Source organism: Oratosquilla oratoria, chromosome 6 (genome assembly GCF_046742065.1).
Source record: "Oratosquilla oratoria isolate Oo_2021 chromosome 6, ASM4674206v1, whole genome shotgun sequence".
Classification (NCBI taxonomy): Eukaryota; Metazoa; Arthropoda; class Malacostraca; order Stomatopoda; family Squillidae; genus Oratosquilla; species Oratosquilla oratoria.
In genome coordinates, this window is record NC_134782.1 from 58,736,773 (window position 1) to 58,762,400 (window position 25,628).

The following is a 25,628-nucleotide window of genomic DNA, read 5'->3' on the forward strand; positions in this document are numbered from 1 at the left end:
GAATTAGCTTCATCTCTGAACTTCATCACAAATAGTAGTTCTCTAACCCTTTCAGACAGCAAGTGTTGACATACCATGAAAAAAAAAAAAGTCTTACAAAAATAAAACTGAATTTTGCTCAAGGATAAGAATACATGACAACACAAATTTTGTTTATTACATATAACATGGTGGAACAATATCAAGAGTTCTAAATGCACTTTCCATGATGATCTTAATTCCTTTTAACAGATACAGCCGGGCCCACAACTGAGGTAGAAGATGCTTGCACTGATCAACGTTGGAGGGAAGGATATGTATGCGGTTGTAGTACACACTGAAGCAGTGAGCCAACCCATGTAGAAATTTTACGACACGAGCACTGCCAACCCGGTGCATGGCTTTTCTGTCCCCAACAGGACATCTGAAGATGCCGTCAACTATGGTTGCCACTATTTCTGGCCACTGATGCAGGTACACCCAAACCAATTTCCATTCCTCCTGAAAATAATAAAATAGAATAATGAAAAAATACATGAAAATTCTACAAAACTTATTTTTTTCATATTATTACTATGCTCATGTTTCTTCCTGTTTGTTGTGTGCAATGTTACAATAGACTAGAGACTGGTGGGCTACACATTAGTTCTGAATTGGAAAGATTAATGTTTAGAAGATAAAAAAAAAAATTGATTTATTGGAATAAACAAGAACTATAACATTCAGAGGAGATTGTATGAATGGGTGATTGTGCCAACAGCTTTGTATGGGGCAGAGACTTGGAATTCAAGAGAGGCAGAGAGCAGGGGTTACTAGTTGGATAGAGTGAGAAACGAGGAGGTGAGGAAGAAAATGGGAGTGGAAAAGGAGATGACAGACAGGGCTGATGAAAGAGTATTGGGATGGTTTGGACACATGGAAAGAATCACTGAAGAAAGATTAGTAAAACAGGTGTGGAAGGCAGAGGTGAATGGAGTGAACTTGAGGGGACGACCAAGGATGAAATGGATGGATGGGGTGAAGGGGGCATTGAGCAACAGGGGAATGTCTGTTGAGCATGGAAGGGAGAAGATAGGAGACAGGGATGAGTGGAGAGTGTCTGTGTATAGATGATACTGTTATGCAAGGAAGGGAGGGGTGGGGGATGAGGGGGTTAGGTGGTGCTTTTGTGTGAATGACATTTTGACGCAGCCCAAAGGGATTTCTCTCCAGCTTCTCTTTTTATACATGAGGGGATGGAGAGGGGGGTCACCGATTAAGTGAAGTGGCCTTGCTAAGGATGTAATGTGTCTTACTACATCGCTTCTGACCCAAGGCAGGGATGACCCGTCATCCACGAGGAGCTAAGATGAGAGGGAGGAAAGGGTGGTGGTCAATAGTGGAATGGGTGGGAGTAAGTACGTGCCTTTGACTTTAGCTACCTCCCTTGTAAGGGGGAAAAAGCTCTTGGTATAAAGATAGATAAAATACAAAGATGTGAAGAAGCCACATTGTACTACTGGCTGAGTCTGAGAAGAGACTCAGGCAGTCAGTAGCAGTTTGAAAGGATCTACTAGAGGAGAAAACTACGAGTAAATATGGGCAAAAGTGAGGCAATGATGATGGTGGTGGTGGGCTGAAGGTGAATTTGAAGGGTAAGACACTGGAGGATGTGGAGATCTTTTCAAGTATTTAGGGTTGTGTGCAACTGAACAGAGGAGGTAGAGGTGAGATATAGAGTACAGGAGATACGTAAGAATCTGAGAGTGAATGACAAGTGTTAGAAAAATAGGTAGAGATAAGTAAGCGACAGTGAGGGAGTGGCAAGTTGTATGTAAATAGCAGTTGCTGACAAGTCTGTCAAAAGAAAGACCACAAGGGGATGGAGCCTTTACCAGGACGACATTTCACTGTTACAGGCTTTATCATGTACAGTACTACCTCTCATTAACGGACTAAAAGGGGGGTAACGGTGTCCGTTGATGTGAATAATCTGTTGATTTGGAGTGGTTTTTGGGTGGCATAGTGATTGCACAGCACTAAACAACAGCACCATAAACACCCAAAACACAGCGAAAACACCGCAAACACGGCTAATTAATGTCCGTTAATGAGAGGTAGTACTGTACATATGTAAATACAGAGTACATACTTGATAAAGCTGTAACAAGCAAGACATTGTACTAGTAAATTCTCTGTCCTCTCATAGTATTTCTTTGGATAGTAATGACAAGTGTTAGAAAAATAGGCATCTAGGGAAGAATACAAAGAGAAGGTTGTATGAGGGAGTGATTGTGCCCATGGTACTGTACGGTGCAGACACTTGGACTTTGAGTGAGTCAGAGAGGAAGAGTTTAAATGTGTTTGAGAAGTATGGTGGGCATTATGAGGGTGGATAAGGTGAGAAATATGGGGTGGAAAGAGTTGTTACACAGGATGATGATGAAGATGATTTGGTTTAATGTTGTGAAGCTAAGACAGTGATCCTTACAGAGGACTTTGTAGCCTGGAATTTAATGAACCATGCCCTAGGTCAATTTCACTGGTGGCAGGGTTCAAATTGCTGTCATCCTGACCTCCGCCGCAAGTAGTGGTGCTCTAACCACCTCGGCCAGCGAGTGTCAGGATAAATGAAAAAGAATGCAAAGCTGGTTATGCATATGAAAAGTATGAATGAAGAAAGACTTGGCAGAGAAGAGTGTGGAGAGCAGAAGTGAATGATGTGAACTTCAAAGGAAGACCAAAATGATGGTGGACAGAGGAGGTAAAGAGGGCATTTCATGCAAGAGGAATGTTTGTCAAGATTTGAAGATTGGAACAGGCAGGAATGAATGGAGAGCGGTTGCAAATGAATGAAGAATTGATGTGGTTCAAAAATATGTTCTTCTCTGGTTTATACATTTTTCATGAGGATGATGGAGAGGAGGGGGAGGTCACTACATAATGAAGCAGAGGGGGTTAACCATCTCGGGCTCTGGACTCTGTTGTGGAGGAACTGTGCCTGACTGCATTGTTTTTGACCTGAGCAGTGTAGCAGGGGCCAGGGATGATCCTTCACCTATGAGGTGCTAAGATGGGAAAGGGGCAATGAATAGATCTTGGACAGGCATGGGATTAGTGTGTACGTGTACTTTGACTTGGCCACTCACTTTATATTGGAGAAAAAGCCCTTTGGAATGTACAAAGGAACTCTCTAATACTAAATTACCTATGAAATGAGCAGCACAGGCCTAAATTAGCCTAATAATGTTAATCTACAAGTGAAGTGAACTTCTACGCTACACATTACAAAATATCTTAAGATGATACCTTTTCAAAATTCAGGTTCACCTTGTCTTCTTAATGTTTTCACTCGTTCCACATTTGTGACTGTTGTAGAAGCTAAGGAACAGGGAGATATGCAGCTTGTCTATTTTAAATCTTAATTTCCTATCTGATATTGTGTTACTTCTTACTGCTAGTTTATTCAACTATCCTTAATCATCTTCCTTAATATCTTTTCTACTCTTCTCCTCTGGGACAATGCAGTAGATTCTTGTTTGTTCTCTGCTTGAGTACGGATAGTGCGTCTGTCAATTTCCGAAAAGGAATCTTGCCTTTAAATCAGTGGTTCCCAACCTTTTCTGGCTTGAGGCACCCTTGCCAAGCCTTTCAGAAGTCCCCGGCACCCTTATTAGAAAACCTAAATTCTAGTTTGTCAGTATTTTGTTGATTCAACATCAGTGTACATTAAGAGACCCAAACCTTAGGGTACTGGTTGGAAAACTCCCAGACCCTCTTATGAACTTTTCTTTCTTTTTTAAGAATGTCCCCTTTTGGGGCTACAGGTAGTAGGACTCCTAATCCCATCCCCCATCCCTTTTTTGTCGCCTTTTACGACTCAAGTGGAAATACTTGGTGGCAGTATTCTTTTTCCGACACCACAGGGTAGGTAGGTAGGCGAAAAAAGGAAATGAATATTCAGAGAAATGCTACAGGACAGTAACAAGGGGTTGGGGGACAGCATAACGGAGGGACAGTCGTAGTATAAAAGTGTCATCATTTCTCTATGTACAGAGTTTTCCTCTATTACAGACAAAATGATATGTGGCTCTGGTCCATAGGGCCTCCCCATATAGACCCTAAAGTATCAACTGCATGCTACTTTGCCACAATAACATGCAGCCAATACCCCAGATGGGGAAGTGGATAGTTTCAGATACTTGGGTGCAAATGTGGCAGGAAAAGGTGGAGTGAAGGTGGAGGTAGAATGTAGATTGAGAGAAGCGAGTAAATGATTTGGTGGACTGAAGAGTGTAATGAGGAATAGACATTTGGGAATGGATGCTAAGAGGAGACTGTATGAAGGAGTGATTGTGCCAACAGCACTGTATGGGGCAGAAACATGGAACATAAGAGAGGAAGAGAGAAGGAATTTGAATGTGTTTGAGATGAGGTGTCTGAGAAGTATGATAGGGGTTACTAGGCTAGATAGAGTGAGAAATGAGGAGGTGAGGAGAAGAACGGGGGTAGAAATATAAAGTCAGTGCTGTATTACTTGTTCTCTTTTACTCTGAGTAATAATAAACACAGAAAACATGATCAAACCAGTTCACAGAATCCTGGGGTAACTCATGTACAACTACAAATAAATATATATAATCAAGATGATGATGCTGGCATCCTTATGTACCCACTCATGCCTCATGATGCCTATGTAGACTTCATTGTACTGAAGTGGTTAAATATGGTGAATTTCCTGTTTTGTATACTCTTCATCAGCTTACTATACACATTACCATATAATTATTATGTACCAGATGCAGCAACCATACAGAGGACACAGATTACCTCATACTACAATTTTCTGCACTAACAATCCCTTGACAATTCAACATATCTTCCCTGAGTGACCAGTGGACATGCTCAGAGGCCATGGCTGATTACCTGAAAGCTGCATGTCTTTGGCAAGAGAGAATGGGGGCAATGGAGTGATTCATTGATTGATCTCAAGATAATCAAGCTTATGATAAGTCAACTTTTCCAATTGGCTTGCAAAATAGGTATATCTATGTAACACACTTTGGAGGAAATCTGCATTTAAAATGCAACTTTCATAACATGTTCTCTTATGTGGTTTCCATTATGTACCCTAAAAAATAGATTATTTACAATACCCAACAATTATGAAACACAATTGATGTGATCAACTGAAAGACAGTCTTCTTTTATTTTTGAAGAATCCATGCACATTTGCATGTAGTAACCTTGTGTACCAGGTAGTACCTTTACATACTGCTATCCCGAGTGACTTCTTTAATTCAGTCCCCAGGCCGAAAGATCATCCTATAACCTCATCCCATGTCTCTTTTGGTTTGCCTCCTGCAACTCTACCCTCTTTATTCATTAAGTTAGCTTCCTCATTTTCTCCTCAACTACAGTACTGATTACCAAATCTTTATGCAATATATATTCTAGGGAATATGTGACATCCCTATGGACTAGTCATGTAGTATTCTTTTAAGACTGGAGACTTATCTCCATTCAAAAATGCAATGAAACACTGATAATTTTCCACTTTTATCTCTCCTTTCAACTACCATCCTAAAATCTTTACATTACCATCTCTATTAATCTACCTTTGCAGAAGGATACTAGTTAGTTAATGGAGAAAGAAATCCTTCCTTACACACCTGGTTTTCCTCCCCATTTTCTCTACACCCAAACCATCTTAGTCTCGCCCTCTCATCATCTCACTTGTTAATGAATCCTATATATATTACATGTAAAAAGTCCTCTTTCTTTTTGGCTACCCCCTGTGTAGGGGGAAAAAGCCTTTGGTATATGTATGTATATATGTACAAAGTCCTCTATAAGGGACACCATCCTAGCCTCCTGATAGGGGGAGTTTGCGATGTTGAACCATTAAATCAAATCACGTGTTTTGATGTTTGTTTACATCTTTTCAAAGCATCACCCAGGTGGATGCCACCTACCCACCCACATTTAAGGGGTGCTGCCTTAAGGGCCCAGTGCCAGGCCCTTCAGTATGAGTCAAATATTCGCACACACATCAGGTTGCCAGATGTATGATGATGCATCACAATACATGCATTACAAAATATAAAGTTATTGCTGTTACACTTGTTCTCTTTCAGCCTGAATAAATAAAATGTCACCGAAAACATGATCAAACCTGTTCACAGAATACTGAGGTCAGCAACAACTGCAAAATAGATATAATCAGGAAGTCAACGCCAGTATCCTTGTATACTCCACTCACGACTCATGATGCATACACAGGCGTCATCCTATTCAAGAGGTTAATACATATACTAAAGGCTTTTTCCCCCTTACAAGGAAAGTAGCCAAAAACCAAAGGAATAAAAACCACTCCCACCCATCCCATCCCCTCATACTCCATTCCCATCCATCCCCCTCCTTCCCTCTTATCTTGGCTCCTCCTGGATTACAGGTCATCCCTGCATATCACCCACTGCCCTGGGTCAGAAACAGAGTTGCAAGAGGTTAATAATCTAAAAAAACTTCCATTAAACCCTACTAAAATATATATGTCTTGGATTAAAAGTCTCTGTCCAAAAGTTTAAACAAAAACAAAACTAAAATCATGGTAACAAATGGGAGAAATCCAGTCAACTGTCAACAAGACTTACCTGTTATAATGAACCATATCTAATAAAAGTCCAATGACAGAATTAGGTTATCAGTGAGATAAACAAAGTCTATTCTTACCTCGTGTTTCAAGTTGATAAAATTGACCTCATCAATGGGTGGAAGGATGGGTATGAGCTTCTGATTTGTACTCTCCGTATATCTTTCAAGTATTGCACAAATTCTTGCATAGTTGTACATGACAAAGGAAGACTCTGGAATTAAAAATTGAATTCAGGAATTACTACAATTACTACATACATATACCAAAGGCTTTTTCCCCCTTACACAGGAGGTAACAAAAAAAAAAAAAACAAAGGCACAGAAACCACTCCCACTCATTCCATCCCCTCCCTCTTATCTTGGCACCTCCTGGATGATGGGTCATCCCTGTATCTTGTCCGCTACCCTGGGTCAGAGGCAGTGTCGCAAAACACAGCACATTCACAGCAAGGCCACTTGATCAAATTGTTGACCTGCCCTCTCCATCCTCTCATGCAGAAAAGGAGAAGACGGGGAAAAATCCCTTTGGACTGCATCAATTTACTAATAGCATTAAAAAAAGTGGGATGAGTGTTGGAATGGTAGTGAGTGGTGGGATGATGAAGTAAAGAAGGTTGTAGAAGAGAAGAAATGAGCATTCACAGATTGGTTACAAAACAGGATGAGGGAATCATATGAGAGGTACAAAGAAAAGTGAAGAGAAGTAAAGCATAAGATTAATGAGGCAAAGAGGAGAGCAGATGTGAAATGGGGTAAAATTATGACAAAAATTGAAAGTAAAAAGATGTTTGGGAAGAAAATTAAAAAGGGGCAGTGGGAAAGAGGGGAATGTCTTTTGAGGAAGGAAGGAAGAAGACAGAAGATAGGGCTGACTGGAGAAAGGTTGTGTATGGATGATGCTGTGATGCATGGAAGGAGGTGGGTGGGGGATGGGGGTGATGGAGTATGTGTGAATGATATTTTGATGCAGAGAGGGGGAGGTCGCTGATTAAATGAAGTAGCCTTGCTGTGGATGTGCTGTGTCTTGCTGCATTGCTTCTGATCCAGGGCAGTGGGTGAGATGCAGGGATGACCCATCATCCAGGAGGAAGGGGCAGTGAATGGGAGTGGAGTATGTGGGGATGAAATGGATGGGAGTGGATTTATGCCTTTGACTTTGGCTACCTCCCTTGTAAAGGGGAAGAAGCCCTTGGGATATGTGTGTGTGCGCATATATATATATATATATATATATATATATATATATATATATATATATATATATATATATATATATATATATATATATATATATATATACATACATATACACTGAATGGTTCTCAGTGATCAATTAATATCTTTTTTCAACCACAAATCACTTTTACTTCCATGCCATCGCAGTCAAGACTGAGAATCGCTCGATGGAGGCATCCATTGGAAATTGAAACGTGGACGAGCTGAGGATTTGAACCCAGCTAACCCGTAACAAAGTTACAGTGACGTAAACAGTGCAGTTTCTATATTGACATAAACATAATTACAATCTTTCTGACCAAACTGAATCACAATTGGTATCACACCACCACTGTAAATACAGTTCAAACATTCAAACTACATACCTCTGCTGTCATAGGAGTCTTGGGTTGTGCTTAGTTTGACTGGGGAGAGGTGATTGACACCTAGCAATATGAGGGACACACATGATCTCGCAAGAGTGTGCATATATGCAGTCTGGTGAGTTTCGTTTTCATTGCTGATCTTGTCCTCTGATGCTCTTTCCAATTCTCTTTCTATGTTTCTGTCAAATAATAGACAAAACGTTGATCACTGGCAATCCTTACCATAGCTGTCTGATTTTGTACATTGGCCACTGAACTAGACATGCTATTTTTTCCAACAAATTGAATCATGGATATGAATTACAAAATAATGGAATATATGGAAGAAAATATGCAAGAGTAAAACACTAAAGCAGCTTGGAGAACCTTCTGTACTGATAACTTAAAAAAGAAAGAAAGAAAGAAAGAAGACAAAAAAAAAAAAAAAAAAAAAATTGCATAACTGATACTTTTCTTGCTTCCTCCATAATTTTTTTGGAGTAGATGAGGAGGGAACCTGCCAGATAGTAAAATTGTTGGGGTAAACTAGCTTCAGCTGTCATACCCTGTGGTGGAGGTGCTGTGTCTTGCTGCAGTGCCTGTGATGCAAGCAGTGTGGTGGAGAATAGGAATAACCTTTCATCCATAAGGTGATAGTATGGAAGTAGCAATGAATGGGTTTTGTATGGGATGGTTGTAGGGTGCGTGTATGCTATGACTGCTGCCTGCCAGTCATACATGGGGGGAGAACATCCTTTGGAATGTATGTCTTGTTCCCTGCCAACTTTTCATCACCAAGGTGCAGAGATGGGAAGGGTAGTTTAATGAACTTTTATTTGTGTATGATGTGGGTCTGTGCTTTGACTCAGCCACCCTGTTTGTTATCAGGAGAATGGGGCCTTTGATATATACATACCAATTAACCATTACCAGCAAAGCAAGGTAGTACAGGATGAGCTTATGATGATGATACAGTTTCATGTCACACATTCCCTATTAGAAGGTTTGGATGGTGCCCCTTACAGAGGACTTTGTAGTATGGAATTTCATGAACCAAGTCTCTGGTTCAATTTTGCCAGTAGCAGGGTTCAAACTGCCAACCCCTTGACCTTTGCTGCTAGTAACAATGCCCTAATTCACTTGGCCAGCGTGTCATATGAACTATGGAAATTTGAAAAGATCAGAATACTGGAAATCTAGTCCTCCATTTTATGTAAACATCTTAACATCCCAGCTACTTGGTAACTGTAAGTCTCCTGCAGGAGAGACCTGGGGAAATGGATTGACTTGCTGATCCAAACAACACATGAATAATATGGAGTGTTAATATATGGCAATGGATAAAATGAATAAAGTGTTTATGTGATAATACTAATTTTAACAACCAAACACCATTTCCCAAAATTAGATGTAGCTACATATGGGATAAAACATTGGCAAAATATTTCTTTAAACTTACTGACAACACTGTTGAGTCGTATAATTGGTTAATTTGCTTCCAGTCTGCTGGCAGGTTACAGGTCCACACAGAATTTTTAAGCTCTTGCTATCAGAGTCGTATACTGAACTCAAGCTAACGTCCATAGCCAGAACATTTGCATCACCGCAGTCTATTCTACTTTCCAAATTACATTCAAACTTAAGATGACTTTCAGCATCAGTCTCAATTCCGATTGGTTCACTCAGTCTTTCATTACCATCTGGAGTACTTCTCCCTTCAGTTTTGGATTCACTTCTTTCGTTACTTGTTAGGTTAGAGCGATACATTTCTGTCCTACGGTCACCATTATTTTCTGATAAGCTCCTTACAAGTACTTCAGCTCCACATAATTCCAACAGTCTACTTAGGTGATGCAACAGGCACTGAGCACGGTAACTGGTGATATTTCCATTTGTATTCTCCAAATTCTCACACGTCATAATGACAACCTAAAGAAATACAAGAAAATTTGTGAGAAGGTGGAAGCAAATTCTTACACAAATATCAACAGATATTGAACACTGGAGGAAAAGAAAACAAGTAACTATTACCAAGTTTACCTGATCAGACACCTATGGCCCCATAGCATATGAAATATTAATCAAGTAACTATTGCCTTGAGTTTCATTGTGTGGAAAACCCACAGCTCCAAAGTGGCTGGCAGAGGTCCTTGGGCCTTCACACAGGGTTATGACAGGTTTTAAAAATAGACAGCTTCTTCGTCCATCTTATAGGACCATTTCATGCAGGTACTTGTCACTGGTCTTATGAAATGAATGAATGAATAATTACTAGAAGAGTGTGTGGAAATAGAATAGGCATGAGAGGACAACCTGAAATGAGAAGGATGAAAAGGGTGTAAAGGGCTTTGGATGCATATGGCATGTGAATAGAGCAAAGAACAGAGTGTGCACAAAATGGGTAGGAATATGAGGAGAGATTATGAAGGAAAAGCTAGATGACATAGCCCAAAAAGTAGGTTCCCACATCTCCTTCATGCTGTTGTGGAAGAGCAGCTATGTGGAGAGCTGACATTTGGTAGAGTCATTGGGGTAATCCAGCTTTAGCTAACAAAGCCTACACGAGATAAATTGTGCCTTGCTGAATTGCTTTTGACCCACACAATATGACGAGTATTGGAGGTGGGGGTGGGTTTTGGATTCATCCCCAAGGTGCCAAGATGGGAGGGTTAGTGAATCAGATTTTTGAGATGTGGGTGCATATTCTGCCATCCGCCTTATAAAGGGGACTGCAGTTTCAGTATACAGATAAGTACAAGTTGTTAGATTACGACATGTAAATAGGGATCATCCAAGATAACATGGGATAAGGGAGCATTATAGACCTACGCCTCTTAATCCAACACTTGTGCTGACAACACTGCATGGGGTAGAGACTTGGAATTTAATAGAGGCAGAGGAAAAGTTTAGATGTGTTTGAGAAGAAATATTTGAGAGGTATGGTGGAGTTACAAGGTTGGATAGAGTGATAAGTGAGGAGGTGAGGAGGAGAGTGGGGGTAAAAAAGGAGATGGCAGATAGGGTGGATGAAAAAGTATTGGGATGGTTTGGACATATGGAAAGAATCACTGAAGAAAGATTTGTAAAAAAGGTGTTAAAAGCAGAGGTGGATGGAGTGAACTTGAGGGGATGACTGAGGATGAGGTGGATGGATGGGGTGAAAGGGGTGTTGAGCAGGGAAGGGAGAAGGCAGGGGATAGGGGTGACTGGAGAATGGCTGTATATAGATAATACTGTGATGCAAGGAAGGGAGGGGTAGGGGATGTGGGGAATGGTTATGTGTGGATGATATTTTGGTGCAGCCTGAGGGCATTTCTCCGTCTTTTCTTTTTCTGCATGAAGGGCTGAAGAGGGAGGGGGCCACTGATTAAGTGAAGTTGCCTTGCTGTGGATGTACTGTGTCTTGCTACATTGCTTTTGACCCAAGGCAGAGGGCAGGATACAGGGATGATCTGTCATCCATGACTAACTAAGATGAGAGGGAGGAAAGGGTGGTGGATGGGAGTGGAATGGGTGGGAGTGGGTGCACACCATTTGACTTGGCTACCTCCCTTGTAAGGGGGAAAAAGCCCTTGGCATATAGATATTTCTTGAGAACAACATGGGACAATTATGCAAAAGGTTACAAGTGGTCTAGTGGGTTATCAAGATTTATTAATTATTCTAAAACTCTATGACCTCTCCTTTCATGGATGATTTGTGGTTGTAGGTATAACAGTTTCAAAATTGTGTCAATTTTTTTAACCTCTTTTTGAGCAGGCATTATGAGATGAAATTGGTGTCACAAAACATGAGAATATGGATAGGCTGGAATACATAATTGTAATAACTACCTTATTCTTATATCTATCAGACTTTCCATAGCAGTTCCCGGCTGTAATTATGGACTTCAAAACCATGGAGGACACAGCTTTATGGTCAAGGAAGACCTTCAGAAGATTCCTTTCCACAGCGAAAGTACGTATCTGGCTTAGAGGTGTGCATGCCTTCTGCCTAGCATCCTGAAATAGACATAAAATCATATAAGGAAGTGGGAGAGAAAAAACATACACCTACCCTGCAACCATTCAATACCCCTCGAGTCTTAACTGCTTAGTAAATGAAGGGTCATCCCTGTCCCTTGCCACATTGTTTGGATCTCAGTCCATGTAGCGAGGCAGACCACTTCTACAGCAGGAGTTGGTTTAGCCCTCTCAGATCTTTATATGGTGATATCCTTACTCATTCACTCAAAATAATTTACAAAAACAAGATGAACATTCCTTTTGGGCTGTCATCAATTTGTCTATTTACAACCACTCTCCATTCACCCTTGTCTTTTGGACAACCTCTTCCTTGTTTGACAGAAGTTCTTTTTGCGTATAATGGCCCCTTTACCCTATCCATTCCCAATCACTCTTGGTCTACCTCTCTACTTCACTCCATCCACTTCGGCTTTACACATTATTTTTTCTGATCTTCCTTTGCTCATTCTATCTATATGCCCAAATTCTCTGAGCACTACTGAGCTACCCAATCCAACAGCTATTTCCAACCCCGCTCTCTGTCTCACCTCCATATATCTCATCCTATCCATTCTCATAACACCTACCACACTTCTTTAATACTCCACCTTAAAAATGTTTCAGCTCTTCACTTCTGATTCTTCAAATTCTAAGTCTCCACTCTACTTTGTAAATCATTGGGAATGGATGAAGAAGGTTGCCTTGTCAATAAATATGTGGGATTAAACCAGCTCCAGCTATTTGGGCCCGCCTGTGGAGGAGCTGTGCCTCACTGCACTGCTTTTGACCCAAACAGTATGATGGGGAAGAGATGTCTTCATCTCTTTGATACTGAGATGGAAGATGTGGTTGAATAAGTTTAATTATATGAGGGAGAGGGTTTTTTTTTTGTGTGTGTGTGTGTGTGTGTGTATTTACCTAGTTGTATTTTGCGGGAAGGGGAGCTATGCTCATGGTGTCCCGCAATTGTATCTCGCAGTGTCTAGTTTGCTTTTAAACTCATGAATGGTTTTTGTGCATATTATTTCATTATCCAGTTTGTTCCAAGTGTCCAAAACTATATGTGGAAAACTGTTTTTCTTCAGTTCTCTTCTATAGCTATGTTTTTTTATTTTCTTTCCATGTCCTCTTGTGTTTCTCTTGTCCCAGTAAAGTAAGTCCTCTCTATCAAGTATCTCTGTGCCTTTCATGATTCTGTAGATGGTCAATAGGTCACCTCTCTCTCTTCTTTGCTCCAGTGTCGGTAACTCCAGTTTAGCCAATCTCTCCTCATATGATAGGTTTGCAAGTGCAGGTGCCATTTTTGTAGCTGCTCTTTGGATTCTTTCTATTTTCTTTATATTCTTTTTGGTACTGGGGGACCACAATGTCGCCGCATACTCTAGTCTAGGCCTTATCAATGTAACCAATATTTTTTTTATCATGTCTTCGTCCAAGTATGCAAATGCCACTTTTATTGATCTTAGCAAGTTGTAAGTCTCCCCAACAATTTTGTTAATCTGTTTATCATAGGACAAGTCGTTTGTGATAATTACTCCCAAGTCTTTTTCGGATCCTACTTTCTTTACTTCCTTGGTTCCAATTGTATATTTTCCTGATATTGTTTTTGCTTTTTCCAAACTCCATTATGCTACACTTCTTAGTATTGAAGTCCACTTCCCATTTCTGACTCCAGTTCCATACCCTATTCAGGTCTTCTTGTGCTTCACAGTCCTTATCAGTTTCTACTTTCCTTATCAGTTTGGCGTCGTCAGTAAAGAAGCTCATGTAACAGTTCACGTCTTCGTCCATGTCATTCATATAGATAGCAAACATTATTGGTGCCAGTGTGTGTGTGTGTGTGTGTGTTCCCCCATCCCCCACCTTTCTTTTTTCTTTCTTCTTTAAATTCTCAGGACCTTTGGAAGGTGGCCAAGCTGTCATGGCATTACACTTCCAATCCTTTTTTTTTCAATGCCATTTCTTTAGCAATGTCCCTTTTGGGAGTTAAGGTTTTGAGGTTGCCTGACTCTTGATCTCTGTCCCTTTAGTCACCTTTCACAATCTACAGAAAATCAGAGACCAGGAGACAAAACCCAATGAGCATTGCTCCTTTCCTGTATACTACAATGAGGTAAATACAGGGAATACATGAGTGTAATCTTATTGATACCAGCCTGAAGTATAATTCTGATGTCATAGGACTGCACCAATGAACAAAGCTGTTCATTAACCAACACTAAAACAAATGTTGATCCCACATAGGTGTCCATGAACCAGGACAAAATTGACTGTGGAGTTCAATCATTATCATAAAGAATTAGCAACATTACAAACCTCAACACTAGTCTCTCCTGGGCTGTGAATAAGCCTGGCGAGAAGTGTGCCTTCTTCAGCAACCAAGTTCCTTTCCAGTGGAGTCAAGGCAACCGTGACATCACCTTTGCCTTGGTGCACGTGGTCACCTGTAAGAGATCATTGAAAGTAAATACATACATACATATACCAACGGCTTTTTCCCCATTACAAGGGAGGTAACCAAAAAACAAAGGCATAAACACCACTCCCACCCATTCCAGCCCTAACACACTCCACTCCTCTCCACCCTCTTATCTTGGCACCTTGTTGAAAGTAAATACAAATATAACAAACACCAACATAGCCACATACATTTGAAGCATCCAGTACTAGAGGGGTTTCCCTGCCACTTTTATTGGTTTTGAGTTAAGCACAGGTAATATGATAAAATGCAAAATACAAAACTTTAAGAGCATTTTTCTTGAAAACCAAACCAGCCAAAGTATAATTTTGGAGGGGGGGAGGGAGGGAGAAGGAGAGAGAGAGAAAGAGAGAGAGATTGAGAGAGAGAGAGATAGAGAAAGAGAGACAGAGAGAGAGAGAGAGAGAGAGAGAGAGAGAGAGAGAGAGAGAGAGAGAGAGAGAAAGAGAGAGGGAGAGAAATCACTTTTTAATTCTATCATACTATCCCTGCTTAAGTCCAAACCAGTAAAATTGGTGGGGATGCCCCTCTGGTTCTGGATGCCTCACACATACATACTACTTTCAGCTAGTGGCATAGAAACAGCCCTACACCAATGTGCAACACAGAAAACAACCCCAAGTTCCTTCCCAGAGAGATCTGTGTGAAGGCCCAAGGACTATTGTTAGATGTTTTGGTTGTTTAGTCAGGAAAACTTGAGGCAACAATTATCATTATTGTAATATGCAGTCTTGTTGCAGTGCTTCTGACCAAGCAGCAGGCAGGAGGCAGGGATGACCCCCAGGGGTGGACTGGGATACTAAAGCGGCCCGGGCATTTTTCACTCAGAGTAGTTCCGTGAGAGGGGGTGAGTGGCAAGCAAAGTGAGTTAAGCAATTTTAGGGGTATTTTGAGGCCTATGTAGGGACATAATTGACTATCTTAGATAATATCTATAATAACACTGGCCTGCGAAGTTTCAAAGGTAAAGCATCTGATAACTGATTCTAGGGTAATTTGCTATGCAGAATCTAAAAATCACACTCATTTTGTTCAATCAGGTCACATTTTTGAGATACGAGGCGGTAAAAATAATTAAAAACGCCATTTAGTGCTATTTATTCCCTTTAATTTTGGAAAAAAATTCTTGACAAAAGAAATAATTTTTTCTTGCATAGTTCAGAAGATAAAGAGGATATATTACAGAAAATCTAATCATGGATGAAGGGCCTTTTCAGTGACTTTCTCCTGTGTTGGGCAGCCACCACGTCTCGTTTCAAACACCAACAGTAGTCCGCAAGAAAGTTCACATCCCACCGGCCTTGGTAGCATTCTTCCATGACACGAATATCCTGGTGGAAACGTTCTCCCTGTTCCTCACTGAAGTCACCACAGTTCTGAGGGAAATAGTCTAAGTGGGACCGTAGAAAGTGCATTTTGACTGACATGCGAGCCCCTAATTTTTTATAGCTGTTCAAGAGCTCATCGACTTCTTTCTCATATTCTGCACTTCGGTTATTTCCTAGAAAGTTTCTTATCACTGACTTAAGCGACCACCAAACAGACAGCTCAGCTGCATTCAGTGCATCGTCAAACATTGAGTCCTTCATAAGTTCCCTTATCTGAGGCCCATCAAAGATGCCAGCCTTAAGCTTTTCCAGACTGATCCGAGGAAACTTCTGCTGAAGAAAAGTAAATCCCATGCCGTCCTTGTCCATTGCCTTCACAAAGTTCTTCATCAGACCCAGTTTGATATGTAAAGGTGGGAGTAAGACCTTGTTTGGTTCAACAAGAGAACGAGCCTGAACATTGTGTGAACCAGGTTCCAAACGTTGTCGTGGTGGCCATTCTTGTCTGACAAAATGTTGATCATCAGCCCGACTATCCCACAAACACAAAAAGTATGGATACTTTGTGTACCCACCCTGTAGTCCCAAAACCAATCCAACTACCTTAAGATCTCCACAGATCAACCAACCATGGTCATTGTAGTTCAGAGCAGACAGTAGCTGATCCATGTTGTCATGAGTTTCTTTCATTTGCACCGAATGACCGATTGGAATTACAAAGGATTACAAAGGTGGAGCATGCCAACAGGAGACCTTTTGGTCCATATCTAGGTCAGATGCGAAAAAAAATCACAATAATAATAGAATAATGATAAAAAAAACTATAATGTATGCAACAAACAAAAATACATAAATAAATGCATAGGTATAGTTGAAAAGCAAACAAACAGGTAAACAGTAAATAATAATAAATTGGCACATAACTAATAATAAATGAAAATCAAACGACAAATGATAACAAAGCAAAAACAAATAATATAAAATAGATTATAATCATTACAGCATCTTGCTTAGGTGTTTATCTAAATGAGTCTTAAAGCTTCGAACTGAACTACATTGCACTACCTGTGCAGGAAGTTTATTCCATTCATTAACTACACGGTTGGCAAAGTTGTTTCTACCTACTTCCAAATTGAATCTATTACCGGATAGTTTGCTTTGTCACTTCCTTTGGCGATGTATTAGTTAAGGGGATAGCGCGAACGCAGTCCCCTTCTACAAAAAATTGCGCGCTCGAGTTACCCACATTTGGGGCAATAGCAAGGGTCAGCAGACTTTTACTATTTTGGAATGGTGCTTAGTATGCTTGACTCGCTCGAGGAAGTAGGTTATCGATGAACTCCGATGTATGCTCTCAGAAGTCGTCTAAGCTTGGTATTATTTTATACGATTATTCTGTGTAAGGGGACAGCGCGAACGCAGTCCCCTACTACCAAAAATTGCGCGCTCGAGTTACCGTTGTGAAGGAGGACTGCCTTGAGACTTCTGCTGGAAGAGTCGATGAACAGTCTCCATTCAGTAGCAACATAGTCCAGCCCCATTGATTGAATCAAACCAGCAATGTTGTTGCAGTAAACTAATGACGAGTCCTTCTGGGTTGTGAAGAACTGTCTAAATTCTCTTTCACGCTCTTGGTACCAAAAGAATGTTGTCTCAGGTGCTAGCAAATTTTTCTCATGAAGATGAGAACCCAGAAGCTGTGCTGATTCCTTTGATAGGTTTAGATCCCGTGTCAGGTCATTGAGATCTGCTTGTGTTAGAGGCACTGGCCGGTCATTCTCTCCTGGCATGTATTCTCCACCCTCTGCCCTGTCTAGTGCGTTATGAGATTCCAATTCAGAGCTAGATTCCATTGCAACATCTGGCTCGGGAATGGGCAGGCCTGGACCATGAGGGACTGGTCGTATGGCAGACGGAACATTAGGATACTGAATACAATGCTTGTTCTTGCGGTTGACTCCTTTAAGATTAGTCATGCAGAAATAGCAGTCTGACACATGATCTTTACCCTCTCTCCAAACCATTGGAACAGCGAATGGCATACTCTTCCTTTTTTTTATTTCTCCAATCACGCAAGTTCTCGACACATGTTTTGCAGCTAACATGGGGTGCAAATGGTTTGTCCTGGTCCCCAAGCTTAACTCCAAAGTAAGCATGATATGCCTTCTTCACAAAATCAGTTATATTTGCTAGTCGACGAGGAAGAATCACATTACCACATATGTAGCAGAACCTATCAGGATGATTTGTGCATTTGCGTTCCATTTTCTGTCAATCTAAGATACGTGTCCAAAATAGAAACACAAGAAGCACAGATTCTTATAAAATCAGTCACATTGATTGGAGATCACACTTTTCTAAACCATTTTCAGTTTCAGTGTTGTCAATGCAGTTTGTCAATGTAGTCAATGCAGTTTCAGTTTCAGTTTCGGTTTCAGTTTCCTGAAAGTAAACAAAAACATCATTAGGTTTCAGTATCAGTTTCGGGGTGCTACAGTATAATTTTTATGCAAAAAAAAAATAAGAATAGGCTATACCTGCAGCCTCGTTTTCCTTATACTTAGTACTATACAAGGCCCAAAAGTCGCACTTCTCATATCTCAAAAACTAGACCTGATCCAAGGAAACGGATGGCATTTTTGGATTCAGCGCACCAAAAAACATATAAATCACTTGAAAAACCTTCAACCTTTGAAAAAAAATTAAAAGCAGGCCAGTGTAATCAAACTGTTGAAAAATAGATATATAAAGCTTTTACCTAAGTGGAGCTGGCCCCTGTACTAGACCACTTAGGCACAAAAGAACCGTCCCACTGGGCATTGCCTAAATCCCCTAATGGCCAGTCTGCCCCTGATGACCCCTCGTGCACATGGAACTAGGAGAAAAGAGGAAACAAATGGGTACTGGATGAATGCAGAAATGGGTGAAGGATGAGTGCATACCTTGGTTAGCCACTTGCCTTATAAGAGAGAAGAGGCCTTTTGGTGTATGTATATACAACAACTCACAGTGCTTCTACATCTGGGCCAAACAACTGAAGTTGGTTTATTCACGCAGCTTCATTTTGTAGCAATCTCTTGCCTCATCCAATCAAAAAAATTTACATGGCTGTGTCACCCTTTCATCAATTAATCTTCATTTTTCCCACTCTCTATTCTGCTGCTCAGACTTTTCTTGTACACCCAAGGTTGTCTTTACCCTATCCATCTACCTCAATCTTGTTCTTCTTCTGAAGTCTCCTCCACTGACATTCACTTTCCATATTCTAAACATATACGTATATAAATACCAAAATGCTTTTTCCCCCTTATAAAGGGGTAGCTGAGTCAAAATATACACCTACCACATACCCATCCACATTCACCTTTCCCATCTTAGCACCTCATCAATGAAGGTTCATCTCGGTCCCTTGCTACACTGCTCAGATCAAAGACAATGCAGCTAGACACAGTGCTTCCACAACAGGGCCTGACAGCTATAACTAGCTTACCCTCATTACTTCATTATATGAAAATTCTTCCCCTGACCTTTCATCCACTTGAAAAAAATTACAGAGCAGAGAAGAATAATATTCCTTTGTGTCACACAATTTCTTTCCTAATTTACAACCAATTTCCATTCATTCCTATATTTTGCACTCTTCCTTACTTGACAGACATTCCTCTTGCACCCAATGTGCCCTTCACCCTATTTATCCAGCTCATTCTTGGTCTACCTCTCAAGTTCACTCCATCCACTTCTACTTTCCACACTCATTTTGCTCGTCATTCCTCACTCATTCTTCCCATTTGCCAAAACCATCAGAGTACTCAGACCTATCCTATCCAACAGCTCTCTGCCTGACCTCCATCTTTCTCACAACCCATAACACCTACCATACTTCTGAAACATCCTCAGGCTCTTCTTTTCTGCCTTCTCTGAATTCCAAGTGTCTGCTTCCTGTAGTACAATGGGCACATTTTATCCAAGTCTCTTTTTGGATTCACCCCTAGATACTTATTTCTGATAACACTAAACATTTACTTGATTTCTTTACAATGCACTTCCATTCCTCCATTCAGTATCTCATGTGACCCCCAAATACCTCCAGCCTCTCACCCTTCAAAATTACATCAAAACTACCATCCCCATCACTCTTTGTAAATCTCATCACCTTACATTAAAATTGTGAAACATTATAAAACTTACATCTCTTTTCACATTTCTTAATGCAAATAAAATCTTCCTGTGTGATGGGCTTGTCCAGAAGCATCTCATAAAAACCTGGACATAGGCTTTCCATTAGAGAAGCCATGGTTGATCTGAAAGCAAAGGAAATATTCATTTGTGATAGATACACCAATACTTGGCAAGATGAAGCTCAAAGACTTGAATAAACATTAAACATTGTATGTTACCATATTTACTATTATATATTGAAATGTAGAAGAAAGTATACACTTGAAAGAGTCTAATTTCCTATGGCATTGAATCAACAGTCTTGATCTCATAAATCTGGTGCAGATTAATGGTATTACATTCCTTATTTAGGCACTTTTTTCAAAACTTATTGGGACAAGTATTTCATCAAACTTATACACTTCCCTCTGTTTCCCAGCAGTAACTATTAACTGCCTCAACCGTTTAAGCGCAAAGGCAATGATGATGACTTAGGTCGCAGCTCCTCACCTTATACTACATGTTCACATTGATATCAACCATATTTTTTTTGTAAGTATCCAGCCAGTTGTTGTGGCAAAGTAGCATGCAGTTGATACTTTAGGGTCTATATGGGGCACCCCTATGGACCAGAGCCACACATCATTTTGTCTGTGATAGAGGAGGACTCTGCTCACAGAGAAATGATGACACTTTTATTATACTGCTACTGTCCCTCCGTTATGCTGTCCCCCAACCCCTTGTTGCTGTCCTGTACCATTTCTCTGAATATTCATTTCCTTGTTTCGCCTACCCTGTGGTGGGGGATAGAATGCTACCACCAAGTATTCCCACTTGGATCGTAAGAGGCGAGAAAAACGGGACGGGGATTGGGACTAGGCATCCTTCTCCCTGTAGCCCCACAGGGGACATTCCTAAAAAAAGTAAAGGCATAAGAGGGTCTAGGAGTTTTCCAACCAGTACCCTAAGGTTTGGGTCTTTTAATGTGTGTGGATGTGGTACAGATGAGAGTAAAAGGGAAGAGATAGGTAGTATGTTTGTGAGAAGAAAGATGGATGTGTTGGCTTTGAGTGAAACTAAGTTGAGAGGGAAGGGCGAGTGTGAGTTTGGGAGTGTAGTTGGGAGGTTCTCAGGAGTGAAGAGAGGGCAAGGGAGAGAAGGGGTGGCTATACTAGTAAGTTTTCATGAAAGTAGCAGTTGCCGACAAGACTGACGAGTTAAACACCAGATGAGGACGGAGCCTTTATTGGTACTTTTTTTTTTTGAGGACGGAGCCTTTATTTGTATGACATTTCGCTTATTACAGCTTTTTCAAGTACAAGTTGAGATATAAATGCTTGAAATTAAATAAGGGGAAAGGAGGGAACGGGGAGAGAAAAGAAGTAGGGGGGAAGGAAGAGGAGGAAGAGGAGGAGGAAGAGGAGGAGGAGGAGGAGGAGCAGGGGGATTACAAATAAAGGCTCCGTCCTCATATGGTGTTTAACTCGTTATACTAGTAAGTGAAGAGATAGGTAAATGTGTAGTGGAGTGGAAGGAGGTTTCTTCAAGGTTAATGTGGATGAAGGTGAAACTGGTAAAGGAGATGTAGGTTTTTGTAAGTGCATATTGGCCTGGTAGTGAGAAGAGTGTAGAAGAAAGGGAGGCTTTTTGGATAGATCTTAGTGAGTGCATAGAGGGATTAGGGAGATACGTCAATGTAGTAGTATTGGGAGACCTTAATGCTAGGGTAGGAAATAAACCAATAGATGGAGTGGTTGGGAAATGTGGAGTTCAGTGGAGGGATTGAGGAAGTTAGTGACAGAGTTTGGGAAGGTGTGTGAAAGAAGGAAGTTCAAGATAAATGTGGGTAAAAGTAAGGTGATGAGATGTACAAGAGGTGAAAGCGGCAGCAGACTGCAAGTGAGCATTAAGGGAGAGAGACTGGAGGAAGTGGAGTGTGTTTACTTGGGTGCAAATGTGGCAGGAAAGGGAGGAGTGGAGGTGGAGGTAGAATGTAGATTTAGAGAAGCAAGTCAATGCCTTGGTGGATTAAAAAGTGTAATGAGAAATAGACATTTGGGAATGGATGCTAAGAGGAGGTTGTATGAAGGAGTGATTGTGCCGACAGCACTGTATGGGGCAGAAACATGGAACAAGACAGGATGAGAGAAGGAGTTTGAATGTGTTTGAGATGAGGTGTCTGAGAAGTATGATAGGGGTTACTAGGCTGGATAGAGTGAGAAATGAGGAGGTGAGGAAGATAGGGTAGATGAAAGAGTATTGGGGTGGTTTGGAAACATGGAAAGAATGAGTGAAGAAAGACTAGTAAAAGAGGTATGGAAGGCAGATGTGGAGGGTGTGAACATGAGGGGGCGATCTAAGATGAGATGGATGGATGTGGTAAAAGGGACTTTGGGGAAGAGGGGAATGTCTGTTGAGGAAGGACGGAAGAGGACAGAAGACAGGGGTGATTGGAGAATGGTTGTATATGGATGATATTGTGATGCATGAGCAGGGAATTTTTTTTTTTTCCAGAGCCAATACCATGTAAACATATATTTTTTTTAAATTTCACCAGAGCCATTTTTTTTAACTACCAGAGCCATTTTTTTATACTTCCAGAGCCATTTTTTTTGCAGGTTCGATTTCCTTCAAACTATTGGAAGGCTAACTCATTACTCATGTCGGAGCGAGTTTGCATGTGTACAGTGTACGTATGCATGCGGTGATGTGGTATTGGGTATGGTGCATTGTACATGTAGTCAGCGCGTTGATTGGGCAGCTAGCTGCATGCAACCAATGAACTTCCCTGCATACAGGTACCATGCAATTCGCAACTAGTGACATTATGTAGCACGATAGTCGTGTAGAGTCTAGTCAACATGTACTAGTATACGCATGCATGCAGCTGATACAAAGCTAGGCTAGGTAAGCCATTGAACTCTAGCAGCTATACCGCGTACATATATGTATGTACATCAACACATTAAAGTTGATTGATGCGTTGCATTTATGATATCGATTGATAATGCAATGATTGATCATGGGTAAGTTGTGTTTGCTCTGATCCTTTCATCAATGGTGATGGGATTCAGGGATTGCCAAATGATGGATAATGCATGAAAAACGTTGAATCTTGCCACAGGGGGCGATTTTTTTGTGGGGGATCGCTCCCGCTATTGGATTTGCGAGAGCGACATTGGAACTTTCCCGAGTGAAATCGCTCGTCGCTCCCGTGTATTTTTTTCACTGTGCATGAGGTGGAATTTTTTTGGCTACCTCCCTTGTAAGGGGGAAAAAGCCTTGGTATATGTATGTATGGAAGTATCCAGCCAAAGAGCCCAATAATTCTGGTTCTATTCCATTACCATGCAAACATATTTTTCATTTTTTTACTTTTCTGCATTTGAAAGATATATTTTTTCTATGGAATTTTTAAATCAAGTTAGGTTAGGTTGTAATAGGTTAGGAGTTATTCAGCAATGTAAATTTTATCTGTGTTTGTGTGACTCTGGAATTTTACCAAAATTCTTACATGTATGCATTACAGAATGATAAAAAATATGAAAATGCAAACATGTCACTAGTCTAATGTATTATATAGTGTTCGACAAGAGAAGTGCCCATCGAGAAAGTTAATCAATACAGTTATCTGGAGCTACTGTGTGACCCCTGACCCGGGTTTTTCAATCACACAGTGGCCAAGGTGGTCCAAGAGGAGGGTTCACACTGCAAAATCTGTATGTCGGTGGCTTAATAACCGCCAGGTACCTTTTAATTATGGACCTTCCAGGCAACAGTTCTAATTTACATCTGACAGAAAATTTTTGGTACCTCATCAAGAGCAATCCTCTGGAGAAGGACGTCAGCTACAGGCAGCCATCCAAGGGCCAATGTCCAAGTATCCAGGACAATCTGAACTCCCAGCACCTTGAAAACCTTACCCTATTTGGTAAAATTTTAGTAGTTGTGCAAACCTACATGATGTAGCAATAGAAAATTAAATATTAATTTTGTAAATTATAATAGATCAATGTAATAAGTAATTTTCTTGGCAGAAGTCTATAACAAAAAAGTTGCTAAAACCTATTTACTAACAAACAAAGTTGCAGTGGCTGAATATGCCATGTTTGTTTTCATAGGTGCCGAGGTCAAAGAAATGAAAGGATGATAAATTAGTCTATTCTAACCAAGCCTACCTAACCGACGTAACCTAACCTATATTTAGTAATTCGGTAGCTCAAATTCTAAAGATCATCCTGGTCATTGTCGTCACGGATGTTGATGACCTGATTATTATTTTACCTCAGGCAATTAACAGACGACGGTAGAAGCCCGTGTTCTCTCATAAAGTCCAAGGAAGCCCTATTGTCTTTGTAACAGAACTTATTAACATCACCTGGAGTTGGAGAACACCCAGTCCATAATGTGAAAGCTATTGGCGTCCAGGCTGTATCCTATTGGCTTTGTTAGTTAGTAAATTTGCTTATAGCAAGGTTTTATGTTTTTTATATCTGCCAAGAAAATTGCATATTATATTCATATATTGTAATTTACAAAATTAATATTTAATTTTCTATTGCTATGTAGTATGTCACACAGGTGTGCACCACTAAAATAATACCTTCTATTTTACTAACACATTTCCAGATGGTGAAGAAGAGGTCCAAAAGAAGGCCTCCCTACCTATTAGATGTACAAAATGTTATGAATTACTTTTGTTTGATTATTTAATTTTTTTTCTGTCTGGGTGGGGGGGGGGGGCACTTTTTTTTGTCAAGCACCCAAGCTAGGGTCCACAGAGGTGCTCTGAGACTGAGGTGCAGCCACGTCTAGGCTATTTAAGCTAAGATTCTAGTAAGTACCACACAAACAGTTTTCAGTTTCACTTCTTTCTTTTTTACATTCGATAGATCTATTTTTTCCTATGGAATGTTTATGTTAGGTTAAATTAAAGTTAGGTTTGGTTGGGACCTATTGAACGTAAATTTCATGATTCTGGAGTTTTACTTAAACTATTAATCATACATAGATAAGATCTTGGCTGAGTACTTGAAATCAAACACCACTGTGTCTGTGACTATCTTATAATCTTGTAAATATTTGACTTATAATAATACATATATAAAACGGCTCGTGTACTTATTTTGGTGCCGACAGGCGATTTTATCACATGGGGGAGCCTATTCTATTATCAGTGAGTTAGGTACAAACCTGACTTAACAAATTTACATTCTCAATAATTTATCCAAGAATTATAGTCAATTACGCATAGCTCACACTGTTTACCTTCTACCTCTAGTAAAACTAATGACAACTTCCAGCGTAGGCATCAGGCTTACCAACATATACTAAATTTTGGAATTCATCTAAAATGAGTAATAACGTACAAAACGTTTATCACCATCCTGAAATTTAATTTTCTCCATAGTTTAATGAAATAGTAATCCCACGTATGTGCCCAAGCCAGTTAATTTTTTTTATGAAA

The 25,628-nt window shown here is 40.4% G+C and overlaps 1 protein-coding gene across 1 annotated transcript; it reads right to left on the reverse strand.

Moving 5' to 3' along the window:
* Positions 1-140: 140 nt before the first annotated feature.
* On the reverse strand, positions 141-25,488 carry LOC143026504 (uncharacterized). The gene is made up of 8 exons (XM_076187023.1): positions 25,430-25,488; positions 20,192-20,304; positions 14,513-14,640; positions 12,026-12,193; positions 9,652-10,121; positions 8,214-8,392; positions 6,691-6,824; positions 141-480 (listed from the first exon to the last, which is right to left on the reverse strand). Exons 1-8 carry the CDS (start codon positions 25,486-25,488, stop codon positions 157-159), a joined length of 1,575 nt encoding a protein of 524 aa, XP_076043138.1. The 3' UTR covers positions 141-156.
* Between the last annotated feature and the right edge of the window lie 140 nt (positions 25,489-25,628).